At 34.0% G+C, this 16,112-nt stretch overlaps 1 protein-coding gene across 3 annotated transcripts; it reads left to right on the top strand.

The window, feature by feature from the left end:
• The first annotated feature begins 1,898 nt into the window (after positions 1-1,898).
• UBP5 (ubiquitin-specific protease 5) lies at positions 1,899-16,094 on the top strand. Of its 3 annotated transcripts, none has more exons than XM_021440629.2 (14): positions 1,899-2,230; positions 2,351-2,626; positions 4,209-4,353; positions 4,463-4,522; positions 4,622-4,717; positions 6,288-6,336; positions 6,424-6,704; positions 9,695-9,835; positions 9,922-10,092; positions 12,519-12,776; positions 12,868-13,016; positions 13,484-14,020; positions 14,772-15,045; positions 15,442-16,094. In XM_021440629.2, exons 1-14 carry the CDS (start codon positions 2,094-2,096, stop codon positions 15,619-15,621), a joined length of 2,754 nt encoding a protein of 917 aa, XP_021296304.1. In that variant the 5' UTR covers positions 1,899-2,093; the 3' UTR covers positions 15,622-16,094. The 3 variants fall into 3 exon arrangements, with proteins under 3 accessions (XP_021296304.1, XP_021296305.1, XP_021296303.1); XM_021440630.2 differs by having other exon boundaries at positions 1,900-2,230; positions 6,288-6,318; XM_021440628.2 differs by having other exon boundaries at positions 1,900-2,230; positions 6,288-6,704.
• Positions 16,095-16,112: the final 18 nt, after the last annotated feature.

Here is a 16,112-nt window from a genome sequence, read left to right as displayed (position 1 = left end):
GCTTTTTGAATTTCCTTTCTTTAATTTAATTATATTTTGAAAAGGAAAAAGGAGGAATTAAGAGGGGCCAAAGGAGGTGAACTTGAGAGATCTTCACCTGTTTTTGTTTAATTCCCAATCAAAATACATTTTGATAACTGTGCAGTACCTTGTCCAGAAGGAATTAAATATTCATCAAGGAAAGAGAGGAGTGGGGCTGGGGGGGTCTTGATTTTCTTGACCTAGCCTTTTAGCCAACTAGAGTATGATCCGTGAATTGCACTGGAGTCAAATATAAGATGCTCACGCATGTAGTTGGTTTAGAGTTTATATCTTTACAATTTACATAAATAATTTTAAATTTTTTTATAAATATTGTTTAATCTTTGTAATTACGTTTTGAAGCGGATACGTGATTAAGCGAGGAAAACCCTTTTAATTATGTTATAGATATCTAATCACATCTACAAGCTTAGTGCTTTTCCAAAAATGTTGGACATGCTCTTATTTTATTTTCAAGACTATTCTTTTAAAACTCTACAAGAGAATTTAAATACATGAACAAATTGAACATTATAATGTATGGGTTTTTTAATTTAAGATCTTATTTTATTTATGAAATATATGATATGATTATTAGAATATATGATAATACTATTCATATAAATATATATTTTTTTGAAATTGTGGAAGAATTATACTAGTAATTGAGGTTTATTAAATAGAGAGTTATATAATCCTTCTTGACCATATACTATTGAGGTATGGAGAAAATCTTTTTAAATGATATTATTACAAATGTTAGATTTATATTTGTTATGTATAGTTATAATTGAATCAATATTTTTCAAACCTTAACAAAATTGAAAAATTATGAATTAATTCTAATAAATTGTCAAACATTTCACGATATAAATAATTTCTTGACATAATACTTTAAAAAATTATGAACTATTCAAAAAATTTTAAATAAACAAAGAACAATTATGAACTATTTAAGAAATTTCAAATAAGAAGTGGGATAAATCTTTCGTTTAACCAAAAAGCGTATTTCAAACAAGACTAAAAGAAAAATTAGGTTGTACAAATCAACCAAAGAATGCTAAGTAGACAATAAGATTGTAAAATTTTTAAATTTTACAAACGAGTTAAAGGTTTGTTAAATATTTGATTAAAATGTAATTAAGTAAATTTAATAAATTAAATCACCAAATGACAAGCACGTTAACTATATAAACTCATTTATGAAATTCTACTGGCTATAAGTAAAATAATTTCTCACATTAAAAATTGATTTAAGTAATTTATCAAGTAAGATATTCGTTATTTTTGAAATACCCTAATTTGAATTCAATTATTTGATAAGATATTTGGTAAACCCTATAAATGCCCAATTAAATTTTAAAATTGTTACTCGAACTTTTGTTCGAATATTTTATACACTACTAATTAAATATTAAATTAAAATAAATTTAAAATCAATTTTATTTATATTATTAATGAAAAAAATCCATAAATTAAAGTTAGTTTCTGAAAAAATAAATTAAAGTTTAATATCATATTTATTACAACAAATGAATTTTCTAAGCATTTCATAATTATAAGAAATTTATAAATAAAAACTTATATATATTTATATATAATTAAAATTTAATATTAAAAATTATTATTTATAATCAGATTTGAATAATGAATACTCTAAATAGTAGTTTTAGTATTTGAATCCGACTATATATAATATCTTAATCTTCTTTAATTGGGTCGGGTAATACCCGTGCCCGATTATTCAAGTTGGGACACTTTCGTAGTATGAAAACTTAGGTTGGGCTTTAGCCCATAAAAGGTTGGGTTTGAGAAAAGCTTGGAGAGGCATTTTCTGGGGCCAGACCAGATTTTGAGGAAAAGAAGAGCAAAACCAAAGCTTGAAGCACATTTTAAGGGGGGAAGAAGAAACGAAAGAAGACACCTGTAAATTCAACTAGTTCTTCAGCGTTACAAAGAAAACACAGGTTTTCCTCTGTCGTTTCAAAGGGGGCGGAATCCGACGGTCTGAAATTTCAAAACTTTTGGCTAACTCGAGATCTGTTCTGGGAAGAGATAGAGATTAGAGAGTGATGACGGAGGTGGCGACGTCGACGGCGACGACGAAGGAACTGAGTCCCGACGAAGAGAGGGTTTTAATCAGAGACATCGCCATTACTGCCGAAGCTAACACTAAAGAAGGCGATTCCTTTTTTCTCATCACTCAAAAGTTAATACCCTTTTTTTTTCTCTATTTTTCTATATGAATTTTCAAATTTTTTAACTACTTCTGCTCTATGTCTTAACTCTCTTTTTCCGGGGTTTTGTTTTTGGTTAATTTTTGAACTAGATGGTGGCAACACTGGATTGATTATGTGAACCAAGAGCAGCAGCTGAATAATAACAACAACACCAACGAAGGAAGCTCTTCTTTGGCAGGGAATTCGGATTCACCTCGTTTGACTACTTTGAAAAGGCCTTCAGGGATTGATAATTCTGATTTGATATCAGATGGGCCTTCGGAGGACTCAAGCCCCGGCAGCGGTGTTGAGATTCATGATACTTTATTAGAAGGCCGTGACTATGTCTTACTACCTCAACAAGTTTGGAACCAGCTTTATTCATGGTTAGCTAGTTAGATATGGCTTCTTTGAATTATTTTTGGTATTTTGTCAAGGATTATTGCATGTTAAAACTTACTGGCCAGTTTGTGTAGGTAATTTGTTTCTAGTTAGCCAAACATATTAATGTAATAACTCAATGTTGAATCTCTTGTTAACAAGTAAATTTTCATTTGCCAAGTATGTGGGCAGGCTTATGGAGTTTTGAAACTCAATTGCTGGTTTGTAGGGTGATAATCGTTTTGTGAATTTATATCAACACTAAGCTGGAACAAGTTAACTGGACTTCTGCTAAGTATAGAAACCCGTATGTGGAGTTCTTAAATTCAACTGCTGATGTATAAGATAATAGTTGTTATGTTTAGTCCTATAAGCTTCGGCACTATGCTAAGCAAGTTTCTCTATGATGGATGCCCTAGTTCTAGCTACTAAGTTGAAGCTTTGATTACCAAAGAAGGTTCATTTGTGCGGTGATTGTGGCCATAGTTTGTTGTCATAGCTACTAAAGGCAGCCTTGAAAGGTTCATCTTTAGGAGTGATTGTGGCTATAATTATCGGAAAACATCATTCTTAGACGCTGAAGTATTGTACTTTTTCTTTTTACATTTTTATCACAAGTTAGCTTTGTAATTTTAAGAAATATTTGAAGTTGACATCATTTTGGGAGTTCCAATATATTCTTTTGTACAAGAGAAATTGTTTGTAAGCCTAGTTATTTCAGAGGTTTGAACCTATGACCTTAGCGCCGGAATCAAGGTTCAAGTTGATATCTGCATTTATTTATATAATTGTATACATCTATGTGTGTAATTATTTTTGTAATTTATATGTATACATTTATGCATTTGTTAGTATGATTGCCTGCCCTTCATACATTAGGTCCAGCATGCAAGTTTCTTGGGCCCTATTTAAATGTTTTATGGAATCCAAGGGTAAGATTCACTATTGATGTCAACAGAGCAGCTACTTTTTCTGAAACCCCTGATCAACTTTATGTTTTTTTTTTCTTTTTTGTATTTGCTTCTGTGGATAGGTCAATTTGTTTTTTGATACAAGGAAAGATAAAGAGGATATATGTAACCTGCCAAAACCATCTCAACCTCCATTCTTTCCATTCTTCTGAATTTGAAGTATTTGGATGAGATGAGAATGATCTCTCATTCAATTGTTTTTGATTGCTTAGACTAAATTACCCTTATATATGTATATCTCACTCAGAAAGGACATAATTATAGAAATAAATCAAACATTACCCCTTCCTTCCATAGTTAAACAAGGTCAGTACACATCCTTTTTCTTTCCTTCTGTTTAAATAATTCAAACGAGAGAAACGTTACCCCAACCCCACTAAGTCCTCCCCCTCTATTCCCTTCACTTTCTAGTTTATATGGTTTAGTGGTGGGAACTAATATGACTCTCTCTTTACCATGCTTATACACAATTTTATATTTGGCATGATTGTATAAAGAATGATTTGCAGTATTGCTATTAAATTTTCTGCATATGTTTCTTTTGGTCTTGTTTTTCCACATTTACCTATACATTTGGTGATATGTTGAGGAATCATTTAATCTCTTTTGGGTTCAGGTATGGTGGTGGTCCAACATTGTCACGGAAAGTAATTGATTCAGGTCTTTCTCAGACAGAGTTTGCTGTGGAGGTTTATCCACTGCGTCTGCAACTTCTTGTGACACCGAAAGGTGATCGCTCTACTATAAGAATAAGCAAGAAGGTATGATGTGAAACTCAGCTATGAGACAGGATTTCTTTCGGCTCTACTGCTGCTCTCATTGTACTTATTTAGAATAACTGCTTTCTGAAGACTAAATTATTTTGGACAGGAAACCATTGGTGAGCTTCACCGGCGAGCATGTGAGATTTTTTATCTCAACTTGGAACAAGTAATTTGCAGATGCAAGATTATTTCCTTTTCTGTTTTTCATTTTCCTAATTTTTTTCTTGTCAAGTTCTTTAGTAGTTTTATTTCCTTATTTTTTCAGGTTTGTATTTGGGATTACTATGGTCATCGGAAACATGCTTTGATGAATGATATGGATAAAACACTTGATGATGCCAACATACAGATGGATCAGGATGTGGGTCCTTTTTGCTGCACCACTTATTTATCATTTTACGACTACTATGTCTGTTATAAAGAAACCAGTTAAGCATCTGAAATTGGATTCTGCATTTGATGCATCTGCCTTATGTACAATTGTAAAATGGATGGAATTTTTAGGGAAAAAAAGTTTCATGCTTTTTGTTAATATCTAATTTGATTTCTAGAATTAAGATTTCTGCCAACTAAGCTAAAACAAATACATATCATTTCAGATTCAGAATTAGTGCTTCTTTCGCATATTACCATCCTTTTATGACAGTATTATTGCTCAATCTATCTATTAAACAAGCTCTCTTTGTCATCTATTGCCAGTTTCTATATTGTGTTGAATTGTGTCTTTGGAAGCTTCAGTCGCATTTTTCTCTGCTGTGAAGTTTAAGCCTTTATGCTGCAGTCAATGCAGGTGATGTTAGGAGCACAATCTTGGGTATCTATGGCCAAGTTTTTTCCTTGTGTTTGAGTTTTATGACTGATATTCTGTATGGTTGGTTAAGTTGGTCAAAGTCTATCAGTATGTACATACAGATAGTTGAGAATTCTTAGTTGCTTCTTTAAGAGGCTGATGAGGGGGCAAAAGTTTTATTCCCGTCATGGGTTAAATTCAATAATCTTTCTTGGATTATTTGTAGTCCCTCCTTTGTCATTGGAGCCATGGCTGTTCAATCTACACGTTACTTGATTGTCAAAATAAGGATGTTTTAGGATGGATATAGATGCCAAGGTGGAAATAATAGGTTATTGACCCACTAATTTGGTGGGTATTCTAATTTTGCTATCTTTGGGGCTTGCTACTTTTTCTTTAGTCCTTCGTTATGCATAATAATCTGGTACACTTTGTTCTTATTTGGGTGCATGGAAGGCACTATTCTTGATAAGAGCTTCTCTCTACAAGAAAGAGGAAGCATAAATTTGGAAAGAGGAAAGAAATTAGGTATCAAGTTTCAGCAAAAAAAATTGTTAATGGCATAAATAATTCTGGTGCACCTTTTGAGTTCTTGTAGCTGCTTTGAACCTAGAACCATAGACCACCATTAACCATGTCTGCACTATTTGGAGTTTAACATTGCTTAGACATGTTCAATGATTCCCATCGATGGACCTTTAGGATCACGGGTTTGTTTTATTTGTGCTTTTCTGCTGTGCTGTTTGTGTTCAGCAATAAGTGGATAGCCTCCTCGATATGTTTTCTTGGTGACCGCTGCATACTTTTGTTATCTATTTCTGAGGCATATCCACGTTTCACCCCCTTGGTTTTCATCAGGTCATTCTGGCAATAGCTGTTTCAGTGATGTACAGAATTATGTGGTTAGTTATTTATTATAACAATCAGTGCCTTTTAACTCACCTGGTAAAGGGATTTTCCCATCCCTCCATTCATGCATAAATGATATGTATGCCCACCCTTCTTGGACACATACAAATATGGACATAGATATCTGATAGAGCACAAAAATGGATATGTATTTGAGGATTTCTTGTTTTATTGTTAATTAGTAATCTTTTCATGTTCTAACCTATTGTTTTCTTGTGATCAATTTAAACAGATTTTGGTGGAGGTCCTTAACAATGTTAATGGTACTGAATTAAGTGGCGGTATAAGTTTTCCAGACAATGGATTTGCAGATAAGGAAGCTACTTCTGTACTTCTAGAGCCTTCTAAGTCAAGCTTATCAATTGCAGGAGGCCTGTCGGCAAACAAGATTGCATCCAGAGGTTATGGTGCAGAGCACATGCAAAGTCAGACCTTGAGTTATCCTGGTAGAGAGTTGGATAACACTTATGCGAACAGTGGTGTTATTACGAGGGGGGCTTCTGGTGGTTTGACTGGGCTGCTGAATCTTGGGAATACTTGCTTTATGAATAGTGCAATACAGTGCCTTGTTCATACACCAGAGTTTGCTAGATACTTCCGGGAAGACTATCATCAGGAGATAAATTGGCAAAACCCTTTGGGCATGGTTGTAAGTGTCTAACTTAAAAATAGATGTTATATGAGTAATCCTTATATGATCTGTTTTTGAGCTAGAACTTATTTTCTGTTCATCTATTTTGAAAACCATTATCTATGTAAATGTGTTGTTGCATGCATCTTGTTTTGGCTTGCTATAATTCTAGTTTGTAGAGAGATGTTTTGCTGTTGCCCTCAAAGCATTTACATTTATCTGTAACTGCTTTTGATATTTGAACAACATTTTTGGAGCATTCTCCATTTGACTAATTCAACTTTAATCCTATGGCGAAGTCCTCCTGACCTTTCCATCAAGGATAAGGGTCTAGGACACTGGCTGCCCAGTCGTATAGTGTTGAACTTTGGCCATTAGGTATTATTGTTCCTTGATTTTGCTCTTAACTTCTACTACTTTCACATTGTAAGGTTGTACGCATGGATGTTCATAGTCATCTCTATTTATTCATACTTTACGCCCTGGTTATTTGGAATCAATGCTAACAGCTCAAGGACTGATTAAGGTTAAAGGTGTTTTTTCCCATTGAAGATTTAAACTAATTGGGGACTATGGAAAATAATATATGTTTCCTTCGGAAAGATTTCAAATAACTGAAGAACCTTTTTATGTTACCTGGTACTAGTCAGTGAGCATTATAGGACACGGGTTTTGTTTGTGTAACCTGTCTTGCCTTGGTTCTGCACATCTTAGGGTTGTTATTTTAATAATTTTTGAGAAGTTTATATCAATTGAATAAGTATAGATATGTGCATAGAAGTATTGTGTCTGTTCTTTTCCTCTGATGAGCATGTATAGATGTTACATGAGTTCCTATATCTAGTATTATAAAGTGGAAAATAATATACTTTTCTTTAGGAAAGATTTCAAATAACTGAAGAACCTTTTTATGTTACCTGGTACTAGTCTGTGAGCATCATAGGACATGGGTTTTGTTTGTGTAACCTGTCTTTCCTTGGTTCTCCACATTCTAGGGTTTTTATTGTAATTATTTTTGGGGAGTTTGTATCAATTGATTAAGTATAGATATGCGTATAGAAATATTGTGTTTCTTCTTTTCCTTTGATGAGCATCTATAGATGTTATACGAGTTCCTGTATCTAGTATTATAAAGTTGCCTTCTTATTTTGTGGTTGAGGTATTCAGGGGACCAACAGTGTACAATATTATATTTTATAAGTGAATGTTAGAAATTGAGGTTTGCCAAGTTATTAACCCTAGCTGGCCAAAAGGAAAAAAATTATTCAACTCCAGGTTGTTCATGTTTGGAATGTTAATATGATCTACGATTGCTTTTCATTTTCGTGTGCCCTCCTTCAGATTTGTTGCTTGTAAAGGTTCTTGACTTATGTTAACCAGCAGTGTTCACAATTTGGTGGTTGTATCTGAAATTCAATTTTTATCTCTTAGATTGATGTCCATCAGATTAGGTTTCCAAATGTTGAATTAAATCCAGAATTTAGTGTCAAAACTAAAGTGAACTTGTATAATCTAATTAATTTTACATTTCAAATTATTGTGATATTTAGCATATTATGTAGATATGCTTAGTCTATTAGACTTGTGTTCATGAACTACTAGAGGCTTCTTGGCACATGCATGACCCACCTTTATGGAAAAGCATCTGCTCTCTGTAAGTTAGAGAAACATGGTAAGCAAATTGTAAGCGGTATATTTGTATCAAGCAAAATGCATAGTGTAGATTTGCACTTTCAAACAAACTGCTAGCATTTATTGAAAACTTAACATGTCAAGAAATGGTTGTTCAAGGCTTTGAAGATGCCAGACTCTTTATGGTTGATGCAGGAGAATTTAACATGCTTACATAAATGAGTCGTTGGAGCCGTACAACTCTGTCAACGAGTTTATTTGCAGTCATCATCTACATAATTTCTCCATTAATAGCTACTATAGTTAAACGCACAAGTAAACTTAGCAGAGCCTGTATGCATATTGTAAGATTGTGACAAAAATCATTATTGGACTCTAGCTCTAGCTTTCCTTCAACTTCCATCTCCTCCATATGAATGATCTCTCATTTCTTTCTCTTTGTAGTTGGGTTGTGAAGTTAGATCAAGTGCTCTTAGTTTTGCATGGTATTAAGTAGAGCAGTGCTATGTTTTGGAAGACTTGACTTTAAAATTGATAGATAAATGGAGCAACTCTATCTGTGGAGAAAAGTCGCACAGAAATTTTTTTTTTTTAAATTCTTATAAATAGCACTTGTATAACCTTTTTTGACAATCAGAAGATACTCATAAAAGAACTATAACATTTGAGCAAAACAAAGACACTCAACTGAGTGGTACCTTTCCTTTTCGAAAGGGTTCTCCCAGGAATCTAGGGCAGTCACCTCTAATAAGGATTGTAGCAGTTTCACCAATTCTTTGAGCTGATCATGCTTGCTGCCATGTGGTTCACTGCAAAGTGGTTATTTCAGGTTGATAATGATCACTTTGTGCTGAAAACTAATGGATTGATTGTGCTCGCTAGTATGTCAACCTGCTATGGTGTGTGTGTTGAGATGGTTGGGAATATTTGTAGGCAATGAACTGTACTGCCAAAAACTTTGTCCACATATAGTAATTATAGAGATAGCCATGTAGCTTTTCTAGTGTTATGTTTTATCTTATGCTGTTACATAACATAATCATTGTTTGGTTAAATGTGATTAAAGTGTGTGCTTCACAAAGCTCTTATCTTTTCTCTATCCACCCAAAAGCAGGTTTACTGTGTTACTTTATTGAAATGTCCCACTCTATGAGTAAGACCTTTGAATTATACCTCTCTTCTTACATATCAAAGCAAATATTATTTAGTCAGAATAGTGGAAAATATGTGCATTGACATTTTGCTAATATGTTTCAACTTTGGTGTTACTGGAATCAATTTGTTGTTGAAATCTCACATGTTTTTTCTTGAAGAGTTTAGTTTGGTTGTATAATTAATATGTTTATTAACTTCTAAGCTAATTGTTTCTTGTGTAGGGTGAGCTTGCTCTAGCATTTGGTGAGTTGCTGAGAAAGCTGTGGGCACCCGGACGAACACCAGTTGCACCGCGGCCCTTTAAAGCAAAGCTTGCCCGCTTTGCACCTCAATTTAGTGGATACAATCAGCATGACTCTCAGGTTTGTATTGGACATCAAGATCTTTCTAATCCATGCTTTGCTTATAGTTCATGCAAGCTTATCATTTTTAACTTTTATTTTCTCAGGAGCTTTTAGCATTTCTGCTTGATGGACTTCATGAGGATCTGAATCGTGTCAAACACAAACCTTATATAAATTCTAGAGATGCTGATGGCCGTCCAGATGAAGAAGTTGCTGATGAATATTGGGCAAATCATATTGCTCGTAATGATTCAATAATTGTTGACGTGTGCCAGGTGAGTAATGTCTTATACATTATAATATTGAATGCCAAACAGGAGTACAGGTGTCTTGCATGTCATGGTAAATCTCATAACTTTGATATTAACTGGAGATTTAAGTCAACATTTTCTTTAGTATTTCCCATATGTTCTTCCTTGAATAGGATGTATTATGCAGTACAATTTGAGTCAATGATAATTTGAAACTATTTGTTTAAGTCCTTCATTGAGAATGTTTAGTTTTAAAGTTTTTTGATGCACTTACCCTTGTCAGACACTGAGTATCATTAGTATTGAGATTCCATTGACCTTCTGTTGAAAAGTATTTACTAGAATTGTGAGATTCTCCCTAACACTTGCCAAATTACAATGGAGATGAGAATTCTAAAATGAGATGTTAATATTTATGATATGGAGCCTGATTATTTCAGTTAAATTTTAGAAGAAAGATATTATGGATGTAAGAGTTGAAAAAAAAAAAAAAACAGGAAAAAGGAAGAAATTCTTATTTTGCATATGTGTAACTTTTTTCCGAACTTCTTGAAGTTTGGTCCTCATAAAAAGGCTTGTAGTTCCTAAGCCTTGGAGAAAAGGAATTTATGAAACCATACCTTCTAGAATTGCTTTTTCTTGAATGCTTAAATATCTGTTCTTCTCATGCCAACTTATGAAATCGAGTGTCTACCATTTTTCTTCCCTGTTTTTAAATATTGAGTACACATGCTATATAGTTCATAACTTCAAATTATTGTATATACTTTGCACAAGTATAATTTCCAATTGCCTATATCCTTATTTCTAAAATATTCCTAATTTTTGGTCTCAAAGGACTGATGACATGTAGCTTTGTATCACCTACAAGAACTGAATATCAATGTTGCATTTATTGGAAGTGTACTCATTTCAAATCTATCCTCACACCTTGTAAATTTCAAAGCTGCAATAATAAAGAATAGAGTAAATTACAAGAACGTAATTGAGGTGATGTAGCAAAGCTGGGTGATTAGGGTGTCAAGGTCTGTTTTTTGGTTACTTCAGGGCAAAGCAGGTGTAGATTTACCAGAATATTTAGGGTTACTGTAGGATTAGTATCAGGTTGAAGCTGGGTGCAGAAGTCCGGGATTTAGATAGTTACTTATAGTCATCCATTGATGTGGTTTTTATAAGATGCATTTCATTTCAAATGACGATTTCATATTTTGGAATTGCCTCATTTTAGAAGACCTGAAAATGAGAACTAATTTGAAGAACGAGTCAAAGAAACAATCCTTATATATCTTTGATTTTGAAATGCTGAATTTTGAGTTGCTTCTTTTCAAAATGCTCCGCATGATATTAATACTGAATGATTTCTTTTAAACACAACCTTTTCCAAATGAAAGCTGAAGAAATTCGAATAAAGATAAGAAAAAGAAATTCCTAGGATTCACACTTAAGTTTCCCTACAATTTACACTGAAAGTATATTGCTTCAGGATTATTGCTAGAGCAATAATACTACAAAATCTCAACTTAAAGTTCTGTTTCACAATAGAAATATTACATTGATGCATAGACTCCTAGCACTTGTGGTCTAATAAGGACTTTAATAGATGCTTAGATTCCAACAAGGAAACCAATAAATTTGACTTAAAACGTTCCTAATTTATAAATAAAAACATAATGACTTCTGAAACTTAGAATAACACTTTTAGACTCAAAATTTGATGCTTCCACCAAGCAATAAAAGTATGAAAATACCGTGGCAGGCACGTGATCTCAGGAAAACAAAGGGAAAAAACTTGTCACGTTAACTTGAATAAACATAAAGATCCCAATACTTACTAATAAATCCTACTTGAGAACCCAACTACATTTCTCATCATCGGACAAAGGCAATTTTAGGCTTGGGCATCAAAAGTAGCCTTAGCACACCCTTCTTTTACCTTTGGAGAATGTAGGCAAGATGCTCCATCATTGAGGTTCATTGAAAATACATTTAGATTCTTAATTTTGATATATCTACCCTCGTCTCACTGGTGGAATACATTTAGATCCTTACAAGGTCAATTTCTGTCACTTACTTCCCTAAATCGTGTGTATGAAAAGCAGACTACAAATTTTGAAAAAAAAATAATTTTTTTTATACACTCTCAGGGCCTGGTATAATTCTTTTTTTCTTTTATATAGAGGGACTTATGTAATCAATCATAAATAAAATTGTTGTTCCATCTGATAGTGCTTTGTTGTTATCTTTGTTACTATTGTGTTAATATTAGCAAAATTAGGTGAATAAGATCGAAGCTGTGCTAATTCAGTTCTAATTCAACTTATCATTTTTTTTAATATTGGTACTATGATAATCATCTGTAAAAAGATAAACTGACCTTGGGTAAAATATTATGCCGTTTCATTGTTATTGTCATTATTATGCCTCTAATTCATGTCTACCTAATTTTGTAGGGTCAATACAAATCAACATTGGTTTGTCCTGTGTGCAACAAAGTTTCTGTAACATTTGATCCCTTCATGTACCTCTCCTTGCCACTCCAATTCACCATTACTAGGACCATGGCAATAACAGTTTTTACTTGTGATGGAAGTGCTCTACCCTCAACATGCACTGTGACTGTTCCGAAGCAGGGACGTTACAGGGACCTGATCCAAGCGCTTAGCAATGCTTGTTCCTTGAAGCAGACTGAGGAGATTAAGCTTGTCGAGGCATGTGCCATTAAACATTCTGATTTCCTATTCATGGAATCGTACATGTGTGCTAAATTTGGGCTCAGCTTTCTGAAATTGTTGCTTGCAGATACGAAATCATTTGATTCATAGGTTTTTAGATGATTCTTATATATCATTGTCCACAATCAAAGATGATGATCATCTTGCTGCATACAAGATTCAAAAGTCAGCGAAGGGCAATGCTTTTCTTCAGTTGATACATCGCTGTCAAGAAGAGTATGTACTATTTCCTAGACCTCATCCTAATTTTTAAATAGCAGCTGTATGTATGTTTTGCCTAACCTTGTACTAATTTTTAAATAGCGACATGTGAATATTGGCATGGCACCAAAAAGGTTTCCCTTGGATGCAAATTGAATTGGACTTGGAAGTTTTTGTCATTACTTGTTTTCACTGTTCGGTTAGCATTTGATGTGGTTGTTGTATGTTCTTTTTATTTGAATAGTTTTGTAGTGCTTACAGAAGTACCATTATTATTTCAGAAGTGTTTAATCTCTCTCTCTCTTTTTCTTTCACACAACATAAAAATTTTGCATATTATTTTTTTTATTTTGAATTAATTAATTCTAGACCAATTAGAAGATAATAGTTGCTACTGCTGCTTTTGTATGCTTGCTTTGAAGCTTAAACAGTTGCTTTATTGAGGTGTTTCTAATGTGATGCTTCATTTTATTGTTGTCTAGGGAAAGTAGTGATGCCCAAAGATGGAAACCTTTCGGAACTCCTCTCATTTCATCACTTTCATTTGATGATGTAATTGCAAGTGGTGATATACAGACAATTGTTCAGACAATGCTTGCTCCTTTGCTGAAAGAGGGTCTAGAATATGCCGATAATTCGGATCCAAGCACCTCTGTGGCAGCAACAGATCCATCTGATCATAGGTCTGGTGAGGTGGATACTAACCATGCATCAACGTCAGCAAATAAAAAGGTTTTACCAAAACTACCTCTTCAGTTGGTTGATGAAAGTATGACATGCATTGACCTGTCTGTGGGAGATGAGAAAGCTGTTAATCTGTCAGCATCATCGCCTATAGTAGTATATCTTGATTGGTCATCAAAGCTTTTGGAGAAGTACAATATGCATTACCTGGAGAACCTGCCTGAAGTGTTTAAATATGGGCCTATTACAAAGAAAGCTCGTACTGAACCTCTCTCTTTGTATACCTGCCTGGAGGCTTTTCTAAGAGAGGAGCCATTGGTTCCAGAAGATATGTGGTTAGTGTGTCTCTCACATTTTATTTATGTGCTTTTGTGTGTTTTCCATTCATAAATGCCCTTGAGCTCAAATGATGTGTAGATTTGCAGTTATGCTTTTTCATGATTCCTTGGTAGATATAAATGAAATTGATGGTGTTCCTGCCTAAGATAAACAATGTATACCATTGATGTGTTGTAGTTACCAAATAGTTTAATTTTAGAAAACAACAGAATGCTTTGTCTATTCCCAGTTTATTTTTTGAAGACTATCTTTGCTACACTTGAGCTATTTAATAGTTGTGATAGTTAATGAATAAGGATGCCGTCTTGTTCCCATTTGGGTGGTGATGTCTCCTTTAAGGAGTACCCTATTGAAGATGTGCCCTGAAAATGATTGACTTCTTCTTTTGTTTAACATAGGAGTGCTTGGCAAGCTCTATAAGTTAATTGGAATCCTTCTGTAATTTTGCAGAAAGGACTGTGCAAATAAGGGAGCAGATGTCTCTCATTTCTTTATATTATATTGTGTGTATTGTAACATCTTGTACTTAACTCTGAAAGCTCGGGAACATATCCCAGTTAGAAGATTCATACTTTGCAATTTGGTAACCTTAGTTTCAACTTCATTATTAATTATGCATGTGAATTAAGCCAATACTTACTGTTTGCTTGACAGTTTTAATGATCTTCTGTGTTAAACGTGTATTTAAGAATAAAAGGGGTTCCATTCCAGCAGTATTTGTGAATTATTAGTGTTTATTTGATGTAGGTACTGTCCACAATGCAAGGAACAACGGCAAGCAAGTAAAAAGCTTGATCTGTGGAGGCTCCCAGAAGTTCTAGTTATTCATCTGAAGAGATTCTCCTATAGCCGGTCAATGAAGCATAAACTAGAAACTTTTGTCAACTTTCCTGTTCATGACTTTGACTTAACAAATTATGTAGCTGACAAGAGAAGTTCCCGTTCTCAGCTCTATGACCTCTATGCCTTGATCAACCATTATGGTGGCATGGGCAGTGGCCACTACACTGCACATATTAAGGTAAGTCAGAAGCAGATGTGTCCTTGTTGAAATGGAATAACATGAACAAGTAAATAGAGGATGAAAAATGCTCTTCGCAATTGGTTTATGATTACAGAGTTGTGTATTATTTATATTTCTTTTGTGGGGTGGTGGCTTGGCCAGGGTTGTTATATCTGTTTCAATTTTTATAGTGAATTTTCAGTTGAGACTGTTTTTCTGCTCTTTCTTTCTGGGGTGAGACTTTAATAACATTTGAGTCCTTTCAGAAGTTTATGGCGTATTGATTATGCCAATCCTCTTAATTAGAGCTTAGATTTGAACTGGGACAATGATTGTTCCACAAATTGGCTGCTGTTATTGTTTATGCATATCTTACTTATCTCACCCTGTTTTATACTGTTTTGCTGTTTGCAGCTTCTAGATGAGAATAGGTGGTACAACTTTGATGACAGCCATATATCGCCTATAAATGAAGAAGATGTAAAGTCCGCTGCTGCCTATGTCCTATTTTATCGAAGGGTAAAGTCCGATGCCTCAGCTAGTAATGCTACAGGGTCTGGTAGAGTTCGTGACAAAACATCTTATAAACATTGAAGTTCAAGGCTGTGTATTCATTAGCATAGAGAATTGGTGTCCAAGGGCATGCATAAACCTTTTGCTGTCATGCATGAAGTTCATGATGTATCTGTGATCTTTACAAATTGATTGGCGATTTGCTCCATGTGTGACTTTATTATTCAATTGTTGACTGAGCAAAAAAATTTATGTGCCAAGAGTACCACAGTGCTTTAGTGCCAACTGCTCAGGTTGGCAGCAAACGAAGAGCAGCAAATTACAATTTGATCTGAAGTTTCTTTTCCCACCTTACAGAATAGATTCTGTGATAATGGTCATGTGCAAAGTGGACATGTATCATTTGGAGGAAGAATGTTGTATACTTAGGTGGATGATATTTTCTTCTATCTTTTAGGTCAGATATGAAAGCCTGAGGTATTTGTAGCCCCTTGACATGGGGATAACAAATCTTGCCATTTATATGCATTATAAATTTTGGAAGTTAGAAGGCCTGGATGTATGCAAAAAGC

Source organism: Theobroma umbraticum, unplaced genomic scaffold (genome assembly GCF_002168275.2).
Source record: "Theobroma umbraticum cultivar Fairchild unplaced genomic scaffold, ASM216827v3 scaffold_12.1, whole genome shotgun sequence".
Taxonomy (NCBI): Eukaryota; Viridiplantae; Streptophyta; class Magnoliopsida; order Malvales; family Malvaceae; genus Theobroma; species Theobroma umbraticum.
The sequence above is the reverse complement of the archived record's forward strand: the minus strand, read 5'-3'. Positions and strand labels throughout refer to the sequence as shown.

Bases quoted from the DNA above. Each gene is read 5' to 3' on its own strand.
- UBP5 (XM_021440628.2), top strand. From the start codon at position 2,094: ATGACGGAGGTGGCGACGTCGACGGCGACGACGAAGGAACTGAGTCCC. The intron at 4,718-6,287 runs GTGGGTCCTTTT...CAATTTAAACAG, and splicing joins ACATACAGATGGATCAGGAT to ATTTTGGTGGAGGTCCTTAA. The intron at 15,046-15,441 runs GTAAGTCAGAAG...TGCTGTTTGCAG, and splicing joins ACTACACTGCACATATTAAG to CTTCTAGATGAGAATAGGTG.